Source organism: Perca fluviatilis, chromosome 18, assembly GCF_010015445.1.
Source record: "Perca fluviatilis chromosome 18, GENO_Pfluv_1.0, whole genome shotgun sequence".
In the NCBI taxonomy this organism is placed as follows: Eukaryota; Metazoa; Chordata; class Actinopteri; order Perciformes; family Percidae; genus Perca; species Perca fluviatilis.
The window spans coordinates 4,730,987-4,749,847 of record NC_053129.1 but is presented as its reverse complement, the minus strand read 5'-3'; the positions used below and the strand labels follow the sequence as shown (position 1 = coordinate 4,749,847).

General features: G+C 42.2%; 2 protein-coding genes across 6 annotated transcripts in view; both read left to right on the top strand.

The window, feature by feature from the left end:
* Positions 1-6,704, top strand: part of cenpe (centromere protein E) — a 41,175-nt gene extending 34,471 nt beyond the window's left edge. For 3 of the 4 annotated variants that reach the window (XM_039782349.1, XM_039782348.1, XM_039782346.1), the window contains 8 exons: positions 1,653-1,856; positions 3,148-3,336; positions 3,498-3,598; positions 3,942-4,039; positions 5,427-5,562; positions 5,693-6,033; positions 6,122-6,160; positions 6,539-6,704. In XM_039782349.1, the coding sequence (XP_039638283.1) occupies positions 1,653-1,856; positions 3,148-3,336; positions 3,498-3,598; positions 3,942-4,039; positions 5,427-5,562; positions 5,693-6,033; positions 6,122-6,160; positions 6,539-6,615 (1,185 nt within the window). In that variant the 3' untranslated portion in view covers positions 6,616-6,704. The remainder of the gene's footprint in view (positions 1-1,652; positions 1,857-3,147; positions 3,337-3,497; positions 3,599-3,941; positions 4,040-5,426; positions 5,563-5,692; positions 6,034-6,121; positions 6,161-6,538) is intronic. The other variant, XM_039782347.1, reaches the window with a different exon arrangement.
* A 1,498-nt stretch (positions 6,705-8,202) lies between these two features.
* On the top strand, positions 8,203-18,460 carry rad51 (RAD51 recombinase). 2 transcript variants are annotated; one of them, XM_039782767.1, is made up of 10 exons: positions 8,203-8,295; positions 9,588-9,688; positions 10,445-10,582; positions 11,244-11,361; positions 12,295-12,386; positions 13,162-13,256; positions 13,856-13,969; positions 15,710-15,839; positions 16,133-16,254; positions 17,853-18,460. In XM_039782767.1, the coding sequence occupies exons 2-10, from the start codon at positions 9,605-9,607 to the stop codon at positions 17,974-17,976; spliced, it is 1,017 nt and encodes a 338-aa protein (XP_039638701.1). In that variant the 5' UTR covers positions 8,203-8,295; positions 9,588-9,604; the 3' UTR covers positions 17,977-18,460. The 2 variants fall into 2 exon arrangements, with proteins under 2 accessions (XP_039638701.1, XP_039638702.1); XM_039782768.1 differs by lacking the exon at positions 8,203-8,295 and adding an exon at positions 8,337-8,359.
* Positions 18,461-18,861: the final 401 nt, after the last annotated feature.

Genomic DNA, 18,861 nt, shown 5'->3' with positions numbered 1-18,861 from the left:
CACTTTTAAATCATTTGTGTGGCAACATTTTGGTTTTCCTGCGGAAATAATAAACGGCGAAAGAGTGACAGACAAGACGAACACAATATGTAAACATTGTAAGAAAAAAATGCCGTATACCGCGGCTAACACGAGTACTATGCAAAAACACTTACAGCACCACCACAGCTCTCTACTAACTACTGCACCCGCGACGAAAACATTAAAAGGGCAAACAACTCTAAAAGCCTTTGCATCTCTGCCACCGCTAAGTGCAAGAGCCACGGCAATAACGAGGGACATAGGCGTTTTCATTGCAGCTGATATGAGGCAATTTTCTGTGGTGGAAAATGTCGGATTTCGGCGACTCCTCCACACATTTATTTTTTATGTTCGATTTGTGGAAAGGAGTTAGATTTCTCATGTGAAATTGTACAGGGCAGAAGCCAGTTGGTAGAGTTTATACAAAACATTTTGCAGTGTTTGCACGTCCTTTACTGCATATAATTCATTAAAATAGTAAAAAAAAAAGTTAAATAACATTAATCATTAATAGTTGATTTCAAAATGCACCTAAATTGTTTTGCATTTTGTGATTTTTTTCAGTTGAATAAAAAAATAATTTTCCATTCATATATTTCATCATTGAGGATTTCTTTAAATTTTTTTTAAATCTCGTCTCGTCTCGTTCTCGTGAACCCAATCTCGTGATGTGTCTCGTCTCGTGGAGTAAGCGTCTCGTCACACCCCTAATAGTTACCGTAAAACTTCAAATAATAGCAGAGTCCCAAATAGACGCCTGTCTCTTTTAAACGCCTGGTGTGACAACAGATTTGGGTAAATAAAGGCCGGTCTCAAATAGAGGCCTGGTCTGTTTTTGTTTTTTTTTTCGTGTCAGGTTGTATTTGATACCGTCAGATCGTTTGTTCTATGTTTTGATTTGATTTCACGTGACAGACGCAACCGTTCTTAAACGACTCATCACTATGGCAACATAACAAATAGGTTAACAAACTTTCTTTTAGTCTTCGGTTTTTCTTAATTCTCTCAATACCACCATGGAGACAAAAAGAAAAAAGTATGATTTGACATTTAAGCTGACAGTTGTCAAATTCCGTTTGCGAACAAAATTCCGGAGAAGCAGCGGCAAGACGTTTCTCGGATTGATCCTAAGAGAGTGCGAGAATGGCTAAACATAAAGCAGAACTGCAACGTCTGTCCGAGGAAGACGACAAAAGGGCCAGACTGCGAGGTGGAGGGAGGAAGAAGGTCAGTGAAGAGCTGGAGGTGAGCGTGTGTGAGTGGATCCACAGCATGCGGGCAAAGCATGTCAATTAATGGCCTGTCTCTTATAGACGCCTGTCTCAAATACAAGCCGGTGCATTTCGGCGATTTGGGTAAATAGAAGCCCGGGCTATTATTTGAAGTTTTACGGTACACATTCAGTAAGTCAAGGTATTGATTCATGGCCATGCCCATTTCCAGAAGCAGTTTTCATTTGCAGGTAGGAAGAAGTCTTGGTTTCAACCTGATTGTTTTCACTGTAATCATTTGGAATTGCCTTAAAAACTCAAGGCACCAGTTTTTTCCCCCCACAGTGTACGTATTGCAGTGATTTAGTGCTCATCTTTTTTTATATATATCATGTCATACTATCCACCGGACTCCTGCAGGGCGTCATCGATGAACACAATGCTCTGCAGGAAGAGCTGAAGCTGCTGGAGGATCAGGCTAATTCTCAACTCGGAGAGGAGAGAAGTAAGAGTTCCACTCTGCTGCAGGCGCTGGAGGGAGCACCTCTGAAAACAGAACTCTCCCTGCTGAAGGACAACCAGCAACTTCTGCTTCAGCTCCGGCAAACTGAAGAAAAAGTCAAAGTATGTCTAACAAATCAGTTCTCTTTTTTAATTTTAATTTTTAAGTTCTTCTTATGACCGGTGTCACTGATTAATATCATGTTTGTAGTAAGTGTTCTTGAACACTTTCTGGGCAAAAGGGTCTACCATATTTAAAAATCCAAAGCTCTGAGCAGATCTGAATCCATTGCTATACCTCAAGAAGATGAGACCGGTCTTAGTCACTTAAATGAGTGCTTCTCTTGCAGGTTGTGATGGGCAGATACATATTTTATTACAAAGAATTAGTAGGGCTGGGTATCGTTCAAAAGAATTGTGATGCCAATACCCTGACTTCGATACCCGTTCCTAAACTGTACTTTTTTCGACACCAATTTTATAAAACAGAAAACAGAAATTACAACATAACGGCAGTAGTTAAGTCCGTAGGGACTTGGGTTGGGAACCGGAGGGTCGCAGGTTCAAGTCCCAGTACGGACCAAAGTACAGAGTGTGGATTGGTAGCTGGAGAGATGCCAGTTCACCTCCTGGGCACTGCCAGGTAGAGCTGGGCAGTATATCGATATTATATCGATATCGTGATATGAGACTAGATATCGTCTTAGATTTTGGATATCGTAATATCGTTATATGGCATAAGTGTTGTCTTTTCCTGGTTTTAAAGGCTGAATTACAGTAAAGTGATGTCATTTTCTGAACTTACCAGACTGTTGTAACTGTTCTATTATTTGCCTTTACCCACTTAGTAATTATATCCACATTACTGATGAATGATTATCAAAAATCTCATTGTGTAAATATTTTGTGAAAGCACCAATAGTCGACACTACTATATCGTTGCGGTATCGATATCGAGGTATTTGGTCAAAAATATCGTGATATTTGATTTTCTCCATATCGCCCAGCCCTACTGCCAGGTGCTCTTGAGCAAGGCACCGCACCCCCCAACCGCTCAGGGTGCTGGTCCAGCACTGGCAGCCCACTCACTCTGACATCTCTCCATTTGTGCATGAATAGGTCCTGAGCATGTCTGTGTGTATTTCAGGCCTGTGTGTAGTGATTTCTAACAAACGGATTGTAAATTGTAATTTCCCCACTGGGGATCAATAAACAGTATAATTAATTATTAAATCTTTTTATTTTTCAGCTCCTACTACGTGAGCCCCGTCTCTGTGTAACGTTCCACTACGTTTTTCCAATATATTGTGCAGCCCTAGTCTCTATGCGTAGCAGTTGCATCCAATGTGTCCTCTCAGAATGGCACGACACTTGTCTATTTACAGATGGTGACCGACGCGTTTCTGTTTTTCAGGCTCTTTGTGTACAAACTGAGCAGCTGGAGGATGCTCGGATCAAAGCCAGCAACAGGGTGTCCAACCATAAGCAGGCTACCCAGCTGCTGCAGACCGAGCTGCAGGACTGCCGTGCAGAAGTTGAGGAGAAAGACCAGGCAATCCAAACTCTCAGGAGCAAACTGCGAGAGTCTGAGATTCATCTAAAGGTAAGACCTAAAAGCTGTCTCCTGTTTATAATTGATAGCACAGTCTGAGGCTCATTTTCATACATTTACATTATACTCTTAGCTTATTTGTGTGTTTGTTTTTGTACTGGCCAACATTAAGCAGCTTCTCTTTTATAATATTTGCTCATTTTCTGTTTTAGAAAAATGCGTCACCCAGCGCTGTTGAGCTGGAAAAGCTCCGGACTAAACTTTTCAAAATGGAGGTGGAGTTGAGTTCAGCATCTGATAAACACAAAGAAGAGTAAGAGCCCTTTGGAATGCGTTCTGACCATTAGTTTTTTTTGTTCTTCTGTTTTTGTCTTATTTATTGACTGAGCCTAGTGGGTTGTTCTAATTTCAGGATTTCTGTTGTTACCTTCTCCTTAGCTGTTTTCAGAACGTGTCGGCAGATGGTAAAAGAGGCTTCCCTGTAATGTTAGAAATGGTTGATGTGGTGGATCAGTTCAGTAATATTTTGTACATCTGACACTTTAAAGTCATAAGCTGAATATCAGCTGTCCTCTTTCTCCCTATCAGGAGAAAATACTAAGGGGTTAATTCAGTTCATTCCATGAGTGTTCTGACCAGAGGTCTGTCCTTCTCAGGATCCAGAGGATGACCACACTGTTGAAGGAAAAGGAAGAGTCACTGAGGAAGCTCAAAGAGACCTTAAGAAGATCACAGCAGCAAGGAGAGGTGTCAAGTAAGTCAGCAGTGTGTCTGTGTGTTGTTGTTTTTTATCTTGTGAAAATGTAATTATACTTGCCTGCAGCGCTCAACTTCATGTGGTAAATTAAATTTTCCAAACTCTTAATCTCACAATATATAAGCTACACAATATATATTATATTTCATAAAGTGATTTAATAGATAGACCAAGACTCAGGGTTTCGCCCACCATCTGTCACTTTCCCTTTTAGCTTTTACTTTTTTAGTTGTTCCTCGTTTAATTTCCTTTTTTTTATTTATTTTTTTTCTGTGCCGGCCCTGCCCCAGTGTCAGCCATAACGACAACAGATAACGTTTAAAATCCAATTAGGCCTAGCCTATATAAAGATATCTCCTGTACGCTTTACTTGGCTGGATACACTAACGCAGGCTTTTCCACTGTAGCCCCGAAATCTCAGAATGTGTGACTGTAGCGTCGTCTACCCGGCGTTAATCATTTTGTGACTCTGCGGGGGAAACCGGACCTGGGAAAAGGCATTAATAAAAACTATATAAAAATTGCATTCTTTTCACAGTTAGTCCCGTTTGCTGTTACAGGTCATTTATGATCATCAGATAAAAAAATTACACATTTTCAGAAATATTGAAAAGTTACATATAGGTACTTGAATATGAAAACAAACCCAATCCCTGCTGTTTCTCCGTGTTTTGCTGTTTACTAAAAGAAAGGGGATGAAAAGACATGGTAAGTCATAGTATAGTAGTACCGCCTCATGCCTGAGGTCGAGCGTGGCTGGTCGTCATAGCGACGGCGCAGGAAACTGTCGTGAGTGACCTAACGCGACACACACAGAACGTCGAAGGTGTGTTTGATTCTCAGCATGTGGCTGTTTGCCAGAAGACAAATTTAGTTTCAAAAGAACCCGGAGGCTGCAAAAAAAAAACACACATCGCTGGCTAAACTACTTTAAAAACGGTGGCTTTGTTCAGGACACCCCCGTCTGTCACTAGCAATGATGACCCAGTGATTAGTGACGATTCTCTCCGACCAATCAGTAGTCTGCAGGTTTTCACGTCGCCTCAGCTTGCTTGGAACCTCGACGGAGGCGATACTAAAAAAAACCTGTTAGCAGGTAACAGGGACTTTGTTTCATAATAGAAAACCAAAAAAAAGGCAAGTCGAACAGGTACTATGTAATGGAAAAACGCCATTTGATTCCAGTCGGGAACCTTTTGTTGCACTTTCCTAATTGACTGGACTAGACACAACTACCTGTAACTTAAGTCCCTATGTAGCTATGTATGACACGAATTCTAAAAGCACGTGTCAGGTGATGGGTGGTGTATTTGTTACCAATTTGAAGGGCGGAAACATGGTTTTTAATGGAGATTACCACTGATGTAGTCATGTGAAAATTCAGTCCTGCAGGGTGAGGACCTTCATGCCAGACTGACCAACCCCAGAGGTTTGGGGATCAAGACCAGCATTCTGCAGGAGAAGACTAAACTAGAGGAGGAAGTCAAAACGCTTCACATGAAAATCATTGAGCTGGAAAGGTGAGATTACCAGTTTGAGAGTGGAACTGCTTGGACAGCTCATGTGATTTTTTTTTTTTTATTATTATTTTCTTTTTTGTGTGTGAGTTTGTGTGCATAAATATCTCTATCTGTCCCCCTGTCACATCAGCTTGGTGTCCAGTCAGCAGGCCGAAATCACCAAGTGGAAGGGCAGAGCCATCAGGCTGAAGGTGAAGACCAAGGGTGAGGTGGACAAGCCTTCATCACCCTGCACTCCCACCAAAAGGGCCCTTCCCATGAACTCAGACCCTTCCAGCTCCCTAAGTTCACCCGCCAAGTTTCTGGTTACTCCCAGGAGGGTCCTGGACTCTCCCAGGAAACCGCTGGACTCTCCAAATGTGCTTGAGTCCCCCAAAAGCAAATTCTTTGATGCTGGTGGAGCCTCTGATGTGCTGTCCAGAACCCGTCCCAAGCAGTTCTTTGATAACACCAGCCTTGGAACCATTCCAGGTAAGTTACATCTAAGGTTCACCTCCCTGTACTATTGTTTGTCAAGTAGTCTTAACGTCATAAAGACCTGAGCGGTTTGTTTTGCCAGACATTTTCAATGTTCCTGACTCACCAGATGAAAAGAATGGTAACTGAGCAATATCACTGTGTTTTTGGGAAACCACTGTGGGTTTACTGCTGTAATATCACTGTGTGTTTTGGGAACCACTGAGGGTTTACTAACAGAGGCACTTGGACTTGATATTAACATAGCTTGGCTCATTTACTGGAAGTCAACAACGAACACTTAAATCAGATAAAAGACACCGTGGTGGGCGACTGAAACATAGACCGCTTTTTTTGTTATTGGCACATTAATAAGAACAAATCATGTAAAAACTAATTTGACTCACATCTGCTACTGGGTGGGTGTAATACATTTGTGGGCCTCACAAAGACCGGTAAGGGTTTTATTAGGCTAACTTGAGTACTGTTTTCTTATAAAAGTCTTTTTTGTGTTTTACAGGTGTGAGTGCAGACCGCAAGGAGGATTTGTGGCCTAAATCTCCAAGTGGGCAAGATGAAATGTGTAAAACACAGTAAAAAAAAAATATATATCTTTTTCATTTTCCATTTTTGTCTTTGTATTGATGTTTTTCTTTTAATTATTAAAGAATTTGTTAATAAAGTAATTACATCTGTTGTCTCATTCGAACTCAGTCTAGTTGCCATGAGCCAAGTAGAAACTAATGAAATAACTAACTAATAAATAAAATGAAAATGTTATGAAGGGCTTGCTGTGTCATGTGTGGCAGTGTAACATTGTTCATGTGCTGATGTGAATCTTGATTTTTGTGGGAACAAAATGTGTGCGCATACAACTGGTTTCTATTGCTGCACTGACTTACAGGTGTGTGTTTGTGGCTGCTATTTGAGTGACCAAACGAGTCAACTGCAGGATATGTTGATATGTGGGACTTATTCCGTACAGGACGTTTTATAGTAATCCAGATTATTTATTCATGGAATATATACTGTAAATGCTTAAGACATTAAAAATGGAAAGGGGTGGGTCTGAGCAAAAGGTCTGTTTTTAAAAAGGTGTTAATACCTCCAAAAGTCATTGTAGACAATTTCAATATGTCAAACAAAGTAAGTACACCTCTTATACAGGTCCCCCAGCACTAGAAATCCCTTTTCATACTGGGGCCTCCACAGAGTTGGCTGTCCTCCACCTGTGCTGTACAGTTGAGCCTCAAAGGTAGAATTTTAACTGAGAATCAAATTGATCTTCCTCCAGAAGTTTTGCAATTGTGAAATTATGCAGCGTTAATCATATTGATCTGTCTGTCAACATAGTTTGGTTAATTTACTGGAAGTAAACAAACACTCCAATCAGATAAAAGACACACTGGTGGGTGGCTGAAACGCGTGATTACAGGATTAATGGGAAGAAATTACGTGCAACAAGGTGGGTTTAATATCTTTATCGACCTCTATCTAATCTATTGCAGCAGGGAACATACTCCTTGCAGATGAGAGCTTCTGAAAGTATTTTGAGGTATCTCGTTAATTTAAAAAAAATAAAAGAATTTGTGCTATGCCTTTTACAAGACAATAAAACTACTGTTACAAAATAGACCCAAAAAACAACTAGCAAAACCAGTGGTGTAGTCTACGTGATATGCAAGTATATGCAGTATATCCACTAAGAGAGGATTTCCATATACCCACTTAAAAATAACTCACACTTTCCGTTACATATTTGATATATTTTTAATTATCTGTTTTTCTTCTTCACATAGGCTAAATAAAGGTATTTCCACTGTAAATTGATGCATAAAAGTGTATCCGAATACAGGAAATTAAGTCGTTGATGCTGAAAACTTCCCTGGGGGAGGACACCCAGACCCCCCACTATGATGTGCACCCCCCCAAAAGAAAAGTATATACACACAGTACAGTATACCAACTACAATACATTAGACTACACCCCCTGAGCAAAACTAAGCTCATAAATATAAATAAATAAAATTTAGTGAGTTTTTAAGTTTAAGGATATATCTGCTGAATTCCTGTATTGATCCTAGCTTTGTTCGATGGTTTTTTTCATGGATTTATTAAGAGAATGTTTTTTTTTTCATGCAGTTTGATTAGAAACGTGATATGACCAATCTGAAAACTTGTGAGAGGTGATGTCATCACGTATAACGTCATTACGTTTATTGGTACGTTGCGCGCGGGAGCTTTGAGTTTGACTTGAGAGAAACAAGAAGGCGGCAGGTAAGTCAATTGCAAATAAAATTCTCGCTCTAAAAGTAGCGTGCTATATGATGGGAATAGATAGGTGAGACATAAGTATTGTATTTGAGCTGTGACGCTGTCTTCGATCCAGCATCATTAGAATTAACTGGCTGGCATAGGGTTACTGACGTTGAAATACAGCGAGCTGATACGAAAACAGCGCTAATGCTAATAAGCTAGCTAACAGCTTAGCTAGGTAAAAGTGTTAAAATGCTACTAAGACCTAAAATCATAGCCTAAAATAAACCTGGTTTAGAACCTAAAGTAACGTTATACCGGTTTTGAAGCTAACGGTTGGGCTTCTTTTGTTATTTTCATTTTTACGTTTAGTTATTACCAAATTTTGTGTAGAATTCTGTATTTACCAACGTTAATCTGTTAAGTTAACTCACTAATGTTGGGGTGTTTAAATGTCAGCAAGGCCGAGATATTCGGAGTGGCACTGGCACCTGAGTGGCAGGCGGATATCAGGACATATTGCGGTTCATAACGGGATCTGCTTAGCGGCACCATTGTGGCAATTCGTCGGTAAATTTCCTGGGAAAACCTACAGGAGACTAGTGTGTGCATGTCCTCACTGTAGCTACCACAGAGTGCCTATAGGTGCCAAAAGGGATCGGGTGCCAGTTGATGTCACAAGCTGCCCCAGGGTGTCGAGAGTCACCCTGCCTCTGCAACATCGATGTCAGAGTTTGATTGAGGTAGATGCCATTAGCACACATGTGTCTGTAGTCAACAATGCCATTTGCACCCAGTTTCGTTGCCTAAACCTAATCAAACTGCTAAAATAATAAGTCAGTTCAATTGGAAAAAAGGATTTGTTTTTTTATTATTTTAGCTGGTATAAATAATTATTAAATAGTGTATTTTTGTTCCTTTATTTCAAAACTAGCAAAATCATTAGTTCCTTGGCGGAAATAGTTAAATAAAACGTAGAACAAAATGAGCACAAAAATCCCAAAACTACTGAGGGTGTGACAACAAACCATGCACCCTTCTCCTGTGGGATTTCCCTGGAAATTTGGCCTCACCCATAGTTGACAGTGAATCAAGGCAGCGGCTCTCAACTGAATACAAGTAGCCACTGTGCTGCTGCTCAGCTCGACAGATCCTCCGTTGGTGCCAAACAAATGCCGCTTGCTTGCCACTGTCCTGCCACACGCTTGCCACTGCGGTGTCGACTACCAATGTCAGTAATCGCACTCGCTGTCTCTCTTAAATGATGCCTCATTTTGGGAAGCCTCCCATCCCGCATTCTCTCTGTTGACCAGGTTTTCAGACTCAGACCATGGCTATGAGGAGCGAGGTCAGGGTGGAGACAGAGGTAGAGGAGGAAGAAAACTTTGGGCCCCAGCCTCTGAGCAGACTGGAGGTATGTATCCTGAACACAGTTGATTCCTTCTTAGAAATTATTGAATTATACTGCACTTTTTAGAACTGTAATCTCCCATTTTCTGTTTGAGTGCAGACAGCTTGCTAACCCAAACCAAGCCCCTTTGGTTTGCGGGAGCAAGTTGCCGTTTGGGAAGTGGGCTGGGTTAACATCTTAACATTTTATTTGTAATGCAGCTCTATAGCTATGGCACGCACCTCATCATGTAAATATGTAATTGTAAATGTTAGTCTCATGTCTAAATAAGCACCTATGTAACGGCAATCTAACTAGATTGGATTTAGAAAGTTTTATAGTCCATTACTGGCTCGCTGACTGGGCTCTGAGAGAGAACAGAAAACACCGTTAGTTGACTTTATTTCAACTCGCTGTTGTTCTGCAGCCGTGATGCTTCTGCCTCTCCTGACCCAGGCGCAAAATATTGCGTGAGCATTACAGCTCTAACCGCAAATATGTTCTCAAGTTTGAATTAAGCCATTATTCACACATTTATATAACCGTGGCCTTTTGAAGGCTCTAACAGATTAAGTCAGCAGGTTCCAAATCCCCAAAAAGGAAGAACTCTGTAAATCCTGCACCTTGTGTAGTGATCGAGGCGGGGCGGGGCCCTGGCTGCATCTGACTTGACATGTATCCACTTTCCTTGGTTTAGGCCAATAGCAGGACTGTTTGCAGTCCCCCCCCCCCGTCAATTTTATGCTGGGCTGTCTCTTCTTCCCATGTCTCTTCTTGCAGCAATGTGGAATCAGTGGCAGTGACATCAAGAAGCTGGGGGACGCAGGTTTCCACACCATCGAGGCCGTGGCCTATGCACCCAAAAAGGAGCTGCTCAACATCAAAGGCATCAGTGAGGCCAAAGCTGACAAAATCCTAGTAAGAAAAAAAACAATCTTCTTTCAGTGTCCCAGAGTAATTCACGAGTTCTGACTGGACTGTCTTGTCGTTATCGGTAGTTTTTATTTTTATGTAATGTGTTGCTACGGATTCTAATCAATGATCCTCATCAATCATCATCAATGCCAAACTGGCACTGTTACCTCTGCCAAGGCGGTTACGTTTTCGGCTTGGTTTGTGGTGTTGGTCTGTCGGAAGTATTATGAAAAATCTACTGACACGATTTTAATGAAACGTAGTGGAAGGGTGTAGTATGGGCCAAGGAAGAACCCATTACATTTTGGAGCGGATATAATTCACGGGGCAGATACACAAATTATTTTTCACTTTTGTTAACATTGTGAGATAGGACGTTTGTGCTGCGTTCATGTGGTGTCAGAATAATTGGAAACTTATTTCCCAATTGCTCTTTGATGGACAATTATAATTGGTATTATGTTTCTAAATTACCTTGAAATATTTAAGTATTTCTGTGCTGATATTTACTGTTACTTAACATCCGACACATACAATGATAATATCGGACGATATTTCGACCCGACCAGTGTCTGTCTAGCTCTTCCTCTTATGCTTTGTTAGGTTTTTGGTATGCCCATTAAAAGTACGGTCTCTAGTGGGTTTTTTCCCCCTTCTTTCTCAGGCTGAAGCTGCCAAACTTGTGCCCATGGGTTTCACCACAGCTACCGAGTTCCACCAGAGGAGAGCAGAGATCATCCAGATCTCTACAGGCTCCAAGGAGCTCGACAAACTCCTGCAGGGTGCGTACATCTTGTATATCATCCAGAAATGAATCCTTACTGTCAGTGGTTCCTAGTTTTGGGGGGAAAACAACATCCACTTAGATTGGGCCAGTGCTCCACCGTCATATATGTTTTAATAAAGGGCTGTGCGTCCACGTTACCTGGAGAATGCAGCCCCTTTATAAAAACATATATATGTGTCCATGTTACCTCGAGGACACAGCCCTTTATAAAAACATATATACATGTGTCCATGTTACCTCGAGGACTCAGCCCTTTATAAAAACATATATACATGTGTCCATGTTACCTCGAGGACTCAGCCCTTTATAAAAACATATATACATGTGTCCATGTTACCTCGAGGACACAGCCCTTCATAAAAACATATATACATGTGTCCATGTTACCTCGAGGACACAGCCCTTTATAAAAACATATATATGTGTCCATGTTACCTCGAGGACACAGCCCTTTATAAAAACATATATATGTGTCCATGTTACCTCGAGGACACAGCCCTTTATAAAAACATATATATGTGTCCATGTTACCTCGAGGACTCAGCCCTTTATAAAAACATATATACATGTGTCCATGTTACCTCGAGGACACAGCCCTTCATAAAAACATATATACATGTGTCATGTTACCTCGAGGACTCAGCCCTTTATAAAAACATATATACATGTGTCCATGTTACCTCGAGGACACAGCCCTTCATAAAAACATATATACATGTGTCCATGTTACCTCGAGGACACAGCCCTTCATAAAAACATATATACATGTGTCATGTTACCTCGAGGACGCAGCCCTTTATAAAAACAAATTAACATGTGTCATGTTACCTCGAGGACGCAGCCCTTTCTAAAAACTGATGTGAACTCTATAATTACAGATGGGAGGAACAATAACCTTGTTTTATTTGACCTGTTGTTTGTCCTGCAGGTGGGATCGAGACAGGCTCCATCACAGAGTTGTTTGGAGAGTTTAGGACCGGGAAGACCCAGCTGTGCCACACGCTCGCTGTCACCTGTCAGGTAGAGTCCAGGCTGCTGAGAGAGGGTTCCCACAGATCCTCAAAAAGTCCCAAAATTAGATTTTCAGAATATAAGGTCATAAAATAAAGCTGATTTTTGATTATGGTAGGTTTTAAAATGTTGAGGGTGATACCTAGTTGCATGAGAAATATCTTCCAAAGGATTCACTAATTTAAACATGGTTTGGTCTTTGGTTGTGACTCAGTCCAGCTCTTTTTCTTGTAATGTTTCGATTGGTTCTCCACAGGCCACCTGCTCTTACGAAGGTAACAGGATTAAAGAAGTACACAAACTGTACAGATGATGCTAAGCTAAAGCCAGTTGACAAGTGGGTTATTGGGCCATGTGTCAGATGAATGAGAGGAGCGGACTTTTAATTTGGCGATGGCTTAGCCGAAGTTTATATATGAAGTAATGTTAAAGTGGATGAAAGGTAGATATACTGCAACATGTAGGCCTATATGTCTGTTTTTAAGTGAAGAAAGAGTATTCATTCTTTCTGTTGAGGTCTTAAAAAGCATGACATTTGATTTCGAAGGGTGCAGAAACCCTGAGAGAGTGGTGCCAGGGCAAGTTGTATAATAGCCAATAGGTTTTGTTTGTAGTTTAGACTGTTGATAAAAATGCATCTTGTACCAGTTTTAGTTCTTAGGCATCAATAACAATGTGTAGATGCACCTGCTTAGGTGAGCGATACAATACTGGATACAGAATAATGGTTCTGGTTCGTAGGGAGTGCTGTAGATTCTAAATGACTAGTCCTTTCTGTCCACAGCTGCCCATTGATCAGGGCGGGGGAGAAGGTAAAGCCATGTACATCGACACAGAGGGCACCTTCAGACCAGAGAGACTCCTCGCTGTGGCTGAGAGGTGAGTCAGCAAGTTTCCTGCCCAGCTTTGGCAGTTTTTCAGATGCATTCTTGGCGTATTGCTATCTTGAGTGATCGCGCCATTGACCAACAAAAACCTGGTCTAAAGTGAGTAACGCAGCATTTCCTTGTTATTTTAACAGCGCATTAGTAAAATGTGTGCGTACACTATGCTTGTTACACACACAGGGACACGCAGCAGCACACAAACATGCAAAAGATTAAAAATAAAAAATGTTACAATGGGAAAGATCAGATCAGTTTCTTCTCCTGAAAATCTCTCCTTCCTGCTTAGCAAATCCTCCATAATAGCAATGCGCCAAGGTTTTTAAAGGGAATGGGAGATGATCTCTGATTGGTTTATCGCATGTTACGCCCCAAAAAAACTTGAATGATTAATTATGACACTAAGTACAACCCTTTTGAACCATGCGCCTGGCGCACAGACCCCTTTTTTTTTTTTTTTTTGCCGTTAAACTGTCAAATGTGAATTCGTACACGCCCTAAGCGCACCTGCGCTAGGCATTTCATGCCGTGCGCTTGGATCGTTAAAATTGGGCCCTTGATGTTGAATTTAATGTGACCTCTTTCTGCTGTCAGGTATGGGCTGGTAGGCAGCGACGTTCTGGACAACGTGGCCTACGCCCGAGCCTTCAACACAGACCATCAGACCCAGCTGCTGTACCAAGCCTCTGCCATGATGGCTGAGTCCAGGTCAGTCAGCACAGTGTTTGTGCTTGCGGAGTATTAACTTGTGCCTGACATGCTGTTGTGTATGTGTGTGATGATGATTCATGCACTGTGCAAATGGATATAAACCGTATCAAACAATTACAGTCAATACTAAATTGGTTGCCTAAATACTTAGAATAAGATTGTGGTTCTGCCAAGTTGGGTTCCAAGACTACGTTAAGCACAGTTAATGTTTACCTTTTGATTGGTGGATGTGTAGTTTTCTTCAGATCCTTAGCTCCTTCTCTGATTTCACTGCTTCAGACTATCACAAATAGATGACTTTTTTTATTTTTAAAAAATAGACATACAACTCACGACATGAACACATCACCTCCCCGTCTGAACCCCCCCACTTGCAATCACCACCTTCCCATATAATATATATATGTTGTTGTTTTTGTTTTTTTCATAATTTTCAATACAATAGACCAGACCACAAACTGTCAACCAAATGTGTCTTTCCACAGTACATAGCCTCTTAGAGCCCTTGTCCCATTGTTTTAGTGTAAACACTGGCAAACCGTCTGTATGCCACTCTAGCCGTCTCACAAGCCCATCTTTCGATTACGATTATCATGTCAGCGATTCAATTCGATATCTCGATGCATCACGATGCGTCTCATACATTTTTACTATTAAAGCCATATAGGATATTTAATTCATAGCTTTTCAAGCTTCAAAAACAAAACATTCTGCAGTGCTCTAATACTAAATACATTGGATACATAAAACTATACAGTACTGAGCACATGGCACTTCCTGAATGTGCAAAATATAACCGAATATGTAAACAGAAAGGTTGTTAGGCCTACATTAAATTGCAAACCGAAATAATCGATGCAGCATCGTCCATGTCCACCATTCGATGCATCGATTATTTGATTAATTTCAACACCTCTAGTTGACGGCATACCTTCATTCCTCCATCCTCTTAGAAGACTTTGTCTGGCTATCATTAAACTAAACTAATTTGGACCCAACTTCTTATGTGCTTATCTATCCCACCATAACAAAATTATTTAAAATAAACCAGGGCCATACAATTTTTATGGAACTCATTTGGATTACTATGCCATCATGTATATATTTATCCAACAAGTTATGGCCATCATGGCAACAAAACAAAGAGGGCAAACATGGGCAGATTGAAAAATGAGCTAACGCAAATAAAATATAATACACAAAATGGGTCAGTGTTTTCTTATTGTAACGGTAAAATATTATTACAGTTTACAGTAAAGCCAGGTAATACTGTGACAGGAGAGACCTGTCTCTTGATAATCACAGCTGCTGAGACTCTGGTTAGTCCAACTGTCTGAAAGAAGAGACAACCTAGCGTTTTCACCTTAGACCAAGGGAAGTACCGGCTGCATTTTTAAAACCCTCACAGTAGTCCTCGGGCCCCTTCTAAGCCCTAACTTATTTATTTTTTTGAGCGCCAACACATTTAACAAGTGGTTCATGACTCTTCATTTGGACATCACTAGTAACCACTGTGCCCATAACAACTACTGTAGCATTCGCCATTGCACTTTTCCAAGCAGTACTCCATCAGCGTCTTAGCCGTGTCCAGTGACCTGTTTCAGTATGGACAGGCAGGATATTTGTCCAGGCTGCATTATGTCTCTCTCTCTCTCTCTCTCTCTCTCTCTCTCTCTCTCTCTCTCTCTCTCTCTCTCTCTCTCTCTCTCTCTCTCTCTCTCTCTCTGTGTGCATCAGGTACGCTCTGCTGATAGTGGACAGTTCCACGGCTCTGTACAGAACCGACTACTCGGGCCGAGGGGAGCTGTCGGCCCGACAGGGCCACCTGGGACGCTTCCTCCGCATGCTGCTCCGGCTGGCAGACGAGGTAGGCAGCTGGACGGCGTGCAGGTGTGCTCTCGGAGGCCACTTACGCTCTCAGACACCCGTGGCGCTGACTGTATTAGGACAGAGCAGAACAACTCAAAAGTATCCCGCATACTGAAGACCCGTTCGGATTTCAGTGTTCTACTAGTTTAGTCACATTCTCTGTCGATTGTAACTCTGGCAACTCCTACCGAATATATAAAGTCCAGATGCGTGATATGTTTAACCCCGAGGGGTTCAAACTGAGGCGTCTGTAACTGTACTGTTGTCTGCCTCGATCCTATTTCACGACAGTTTGGCGTTGCCGTGGTGATATCCAACCAGGTGGTAGCCCAGGTGGATGGGGCAGCCATGTTTTCCGCAGATCCCAAAAAACCAATCGGAGGCAACATTATGGCTCACGCCTCCACCACACGGTGAGTGATTGATTTTGTGTGTGTGTGTGTGTGTGTGCATCCTTGCAGCATGGTTGATTGTTTTTTGGGCTTTATTTGACAGATGAAGACATGTAAGGGGGGGGGGGGGGGGGGATGACATGCAGCAAAGGGCCGCAGGTCGGAGTCGAACCTGGGCCCGCTGCGTCGAGGAGTAAACCTCTAAATATGGGCGCCCGCTCCACCAACTGAGCAATCCGGGCGCCCGGTTGAACTTTTTCTGTAGTGATGTCCACATGAAGCGTTGTGAAGCATGTTTTCTGAGCCCACTAGATGGCGCTCTCTGTTCAACAACGGGTTGGAAGCACACTGAATTGCCATTCCTTTTTCTTTAAACAAAGAGCGCCAACTAGTCGGGTCAACAAATACAGCTAATGGCTCATGAAGCCTTATTTGGACATCACTACCTTTCAGTGTATCTTTAATAGGGCTCGATGGCAGGGGAGAGGTACACTAAAAGGGCAGTGTTGCTAACTTTCTCGCTAAATTCAGCAACTTTTCAGACCTTAGCGACTTTATTTCTAAAAAGCGACCAGCGGGGCGGCCTCTAGCTCACCCAGTAAGAGCGTTCGCCCCATGTTGGCTGAGTCCTGCAGCGGGGCAGGTTCGAATCCGACCTGCTACCCTTAGCTGCGCGTCATCCCCCATCTTTCTCCCCCTTTCATGACTATCCACTGTCGCTTGTAATAAAGGGAAAATTGCATGCTGCTCAGTTCGCGGCTCTTCAACCAACAGCACAGGGTCTCTATCTCACGCTTCTCTTGCGCCGTGCAGCAGGCAGTCAGGCGACGCAACCACGAAGCTTAAAGGACAAATCTGGCGCAAAATGAACCTCAGGGTTAATAACACATGGGTACCAAGTCCACCGTTCTCTGGGACATGTTTTCATGCTAATCCAATGCGACCAGTTTTATCGCAAACCGCTAATTAGCTTCTAACGCTAGTCGTGAGAAAACGGTCAGGACCAGTCAAACGACGAACGCCGTGCTTGAGCTACGTTACTGGTTGCACGGCGTTCATCGTTCGACTGGTCGTGGCCGTTTTCCCAAGATGGCGCCCGCCTGTATACGTGAACGGTACAGTCTTTCTAAACTATCTTTTTAATAAGCTGTCTGTACATTTACAAAGTTCTCAATGCTTCAGTTTCCATGTAGGGACCGTCATTATGCTACCGTGGAAGTGTGGTGCTATTTTGAGCCATGTTAGTGGCGTAGAAATAGCGATTTCTTTTTACTTTACCCTCTGCCCCGACGACTAGCTTTATAAGCTAATTAGCGGTTTGCGATAAAACTGGTCACATTCGATTAGCATGAAAACACTTCCCAGAGAACGGTCGACTCGGTACCAGTGTGTTGGGTTCATTTTGCGCCGGATTTGTCCTTTTAATGCAAATGATACGTGATGATGTCACCAATATGCAAATGAACGTATGACGTCATCGAGCGACTTTTAGGGACTTTTGGAGCTAGTTCTAGCTACTTTAATTGGAGTTGGCAACACTGTTGGCTGCAGTTTGAAGACCCCGTGGCGTCATTGTTCTAAGTTTACGCTCCGACTTAAACGTGGTCTCATGTTTGCAGTCTGTACCTGAGGAAAGGCCGAGGAGAGACGAGGATCTGTAAAATCTACGACTCGCCCTGCCTGCCCGAGGCTGAAGCCATGTTTGCCATTAACCCCGACGGAGTGGGTGATGCCAAGGACTGAGCTGGCGGAGAGGCAGGAAGCAGCTGGGGGGGGGGGGGTTGCTGAAGGTTGCTGTCACACCTGCTGACTCATTGGACTAAATTGCCGTGTGTGTGAGCCCCGCCGATACTACCGCCTTCAAACGAAGGTCGTGTGATTTGGTTTGATGCCGATTGAGCCCGAGTCGATAAGATGATCCAGGCTGCAGATCTGGCCCTCTGGAGCTCAGCGGTTCAACCGCGAAGATGGAACGTTTTCTTTCAGAACTGAAGCCCGTTTCACTCAACAGAGCAAGAAAACACGTTTTCCTACAATTATGACATGGTATCTCATAATTACAGGACCGGTTATGCTATTGTGAGATGCTACTTTATAATTACAGGATTGGCATCTCATCGTTAAGAGTTAGTATGTCCATAATTACACAAAAACCTCGCGTGAGGTCTTTTTTTTTTTTTGTGTAGGAACAAGATCCATTATCTCATAATTACAAAAATGTATAGTCGAATATGAACGAGGTCTCGATTACTTCCTTAGATCCTTTTTTTTGCATAATTAGTAAAGATCTGATAATTAAGAGATACTTAGTCCTAATTCGAAGAAAAAAATCTTTGTTGAATGCAGTGCACCTCTGCAGCTTCATGTATGGAGTGCGTAAAATTATTTTGTAAACTATTTTAAATAGTTTGATCTTTTTTTTTTCTGTCAAGTTTGTCTGCGTTTCTGTTGAGTGGTGTCCTCTGACAGGGACATGTTTTCCGAGGAATGCTGTTGAAAGCATTTCTACAAAGCTATTCTGCGTGTAATATCTCCGATGTCCCCTCTTTCCAGCCACACCACTACCGATGTGTCCCTTTTTCTGTTCTTGTCTTTACCAAAACATGTTGTGTATATAAGCTTCAAGGC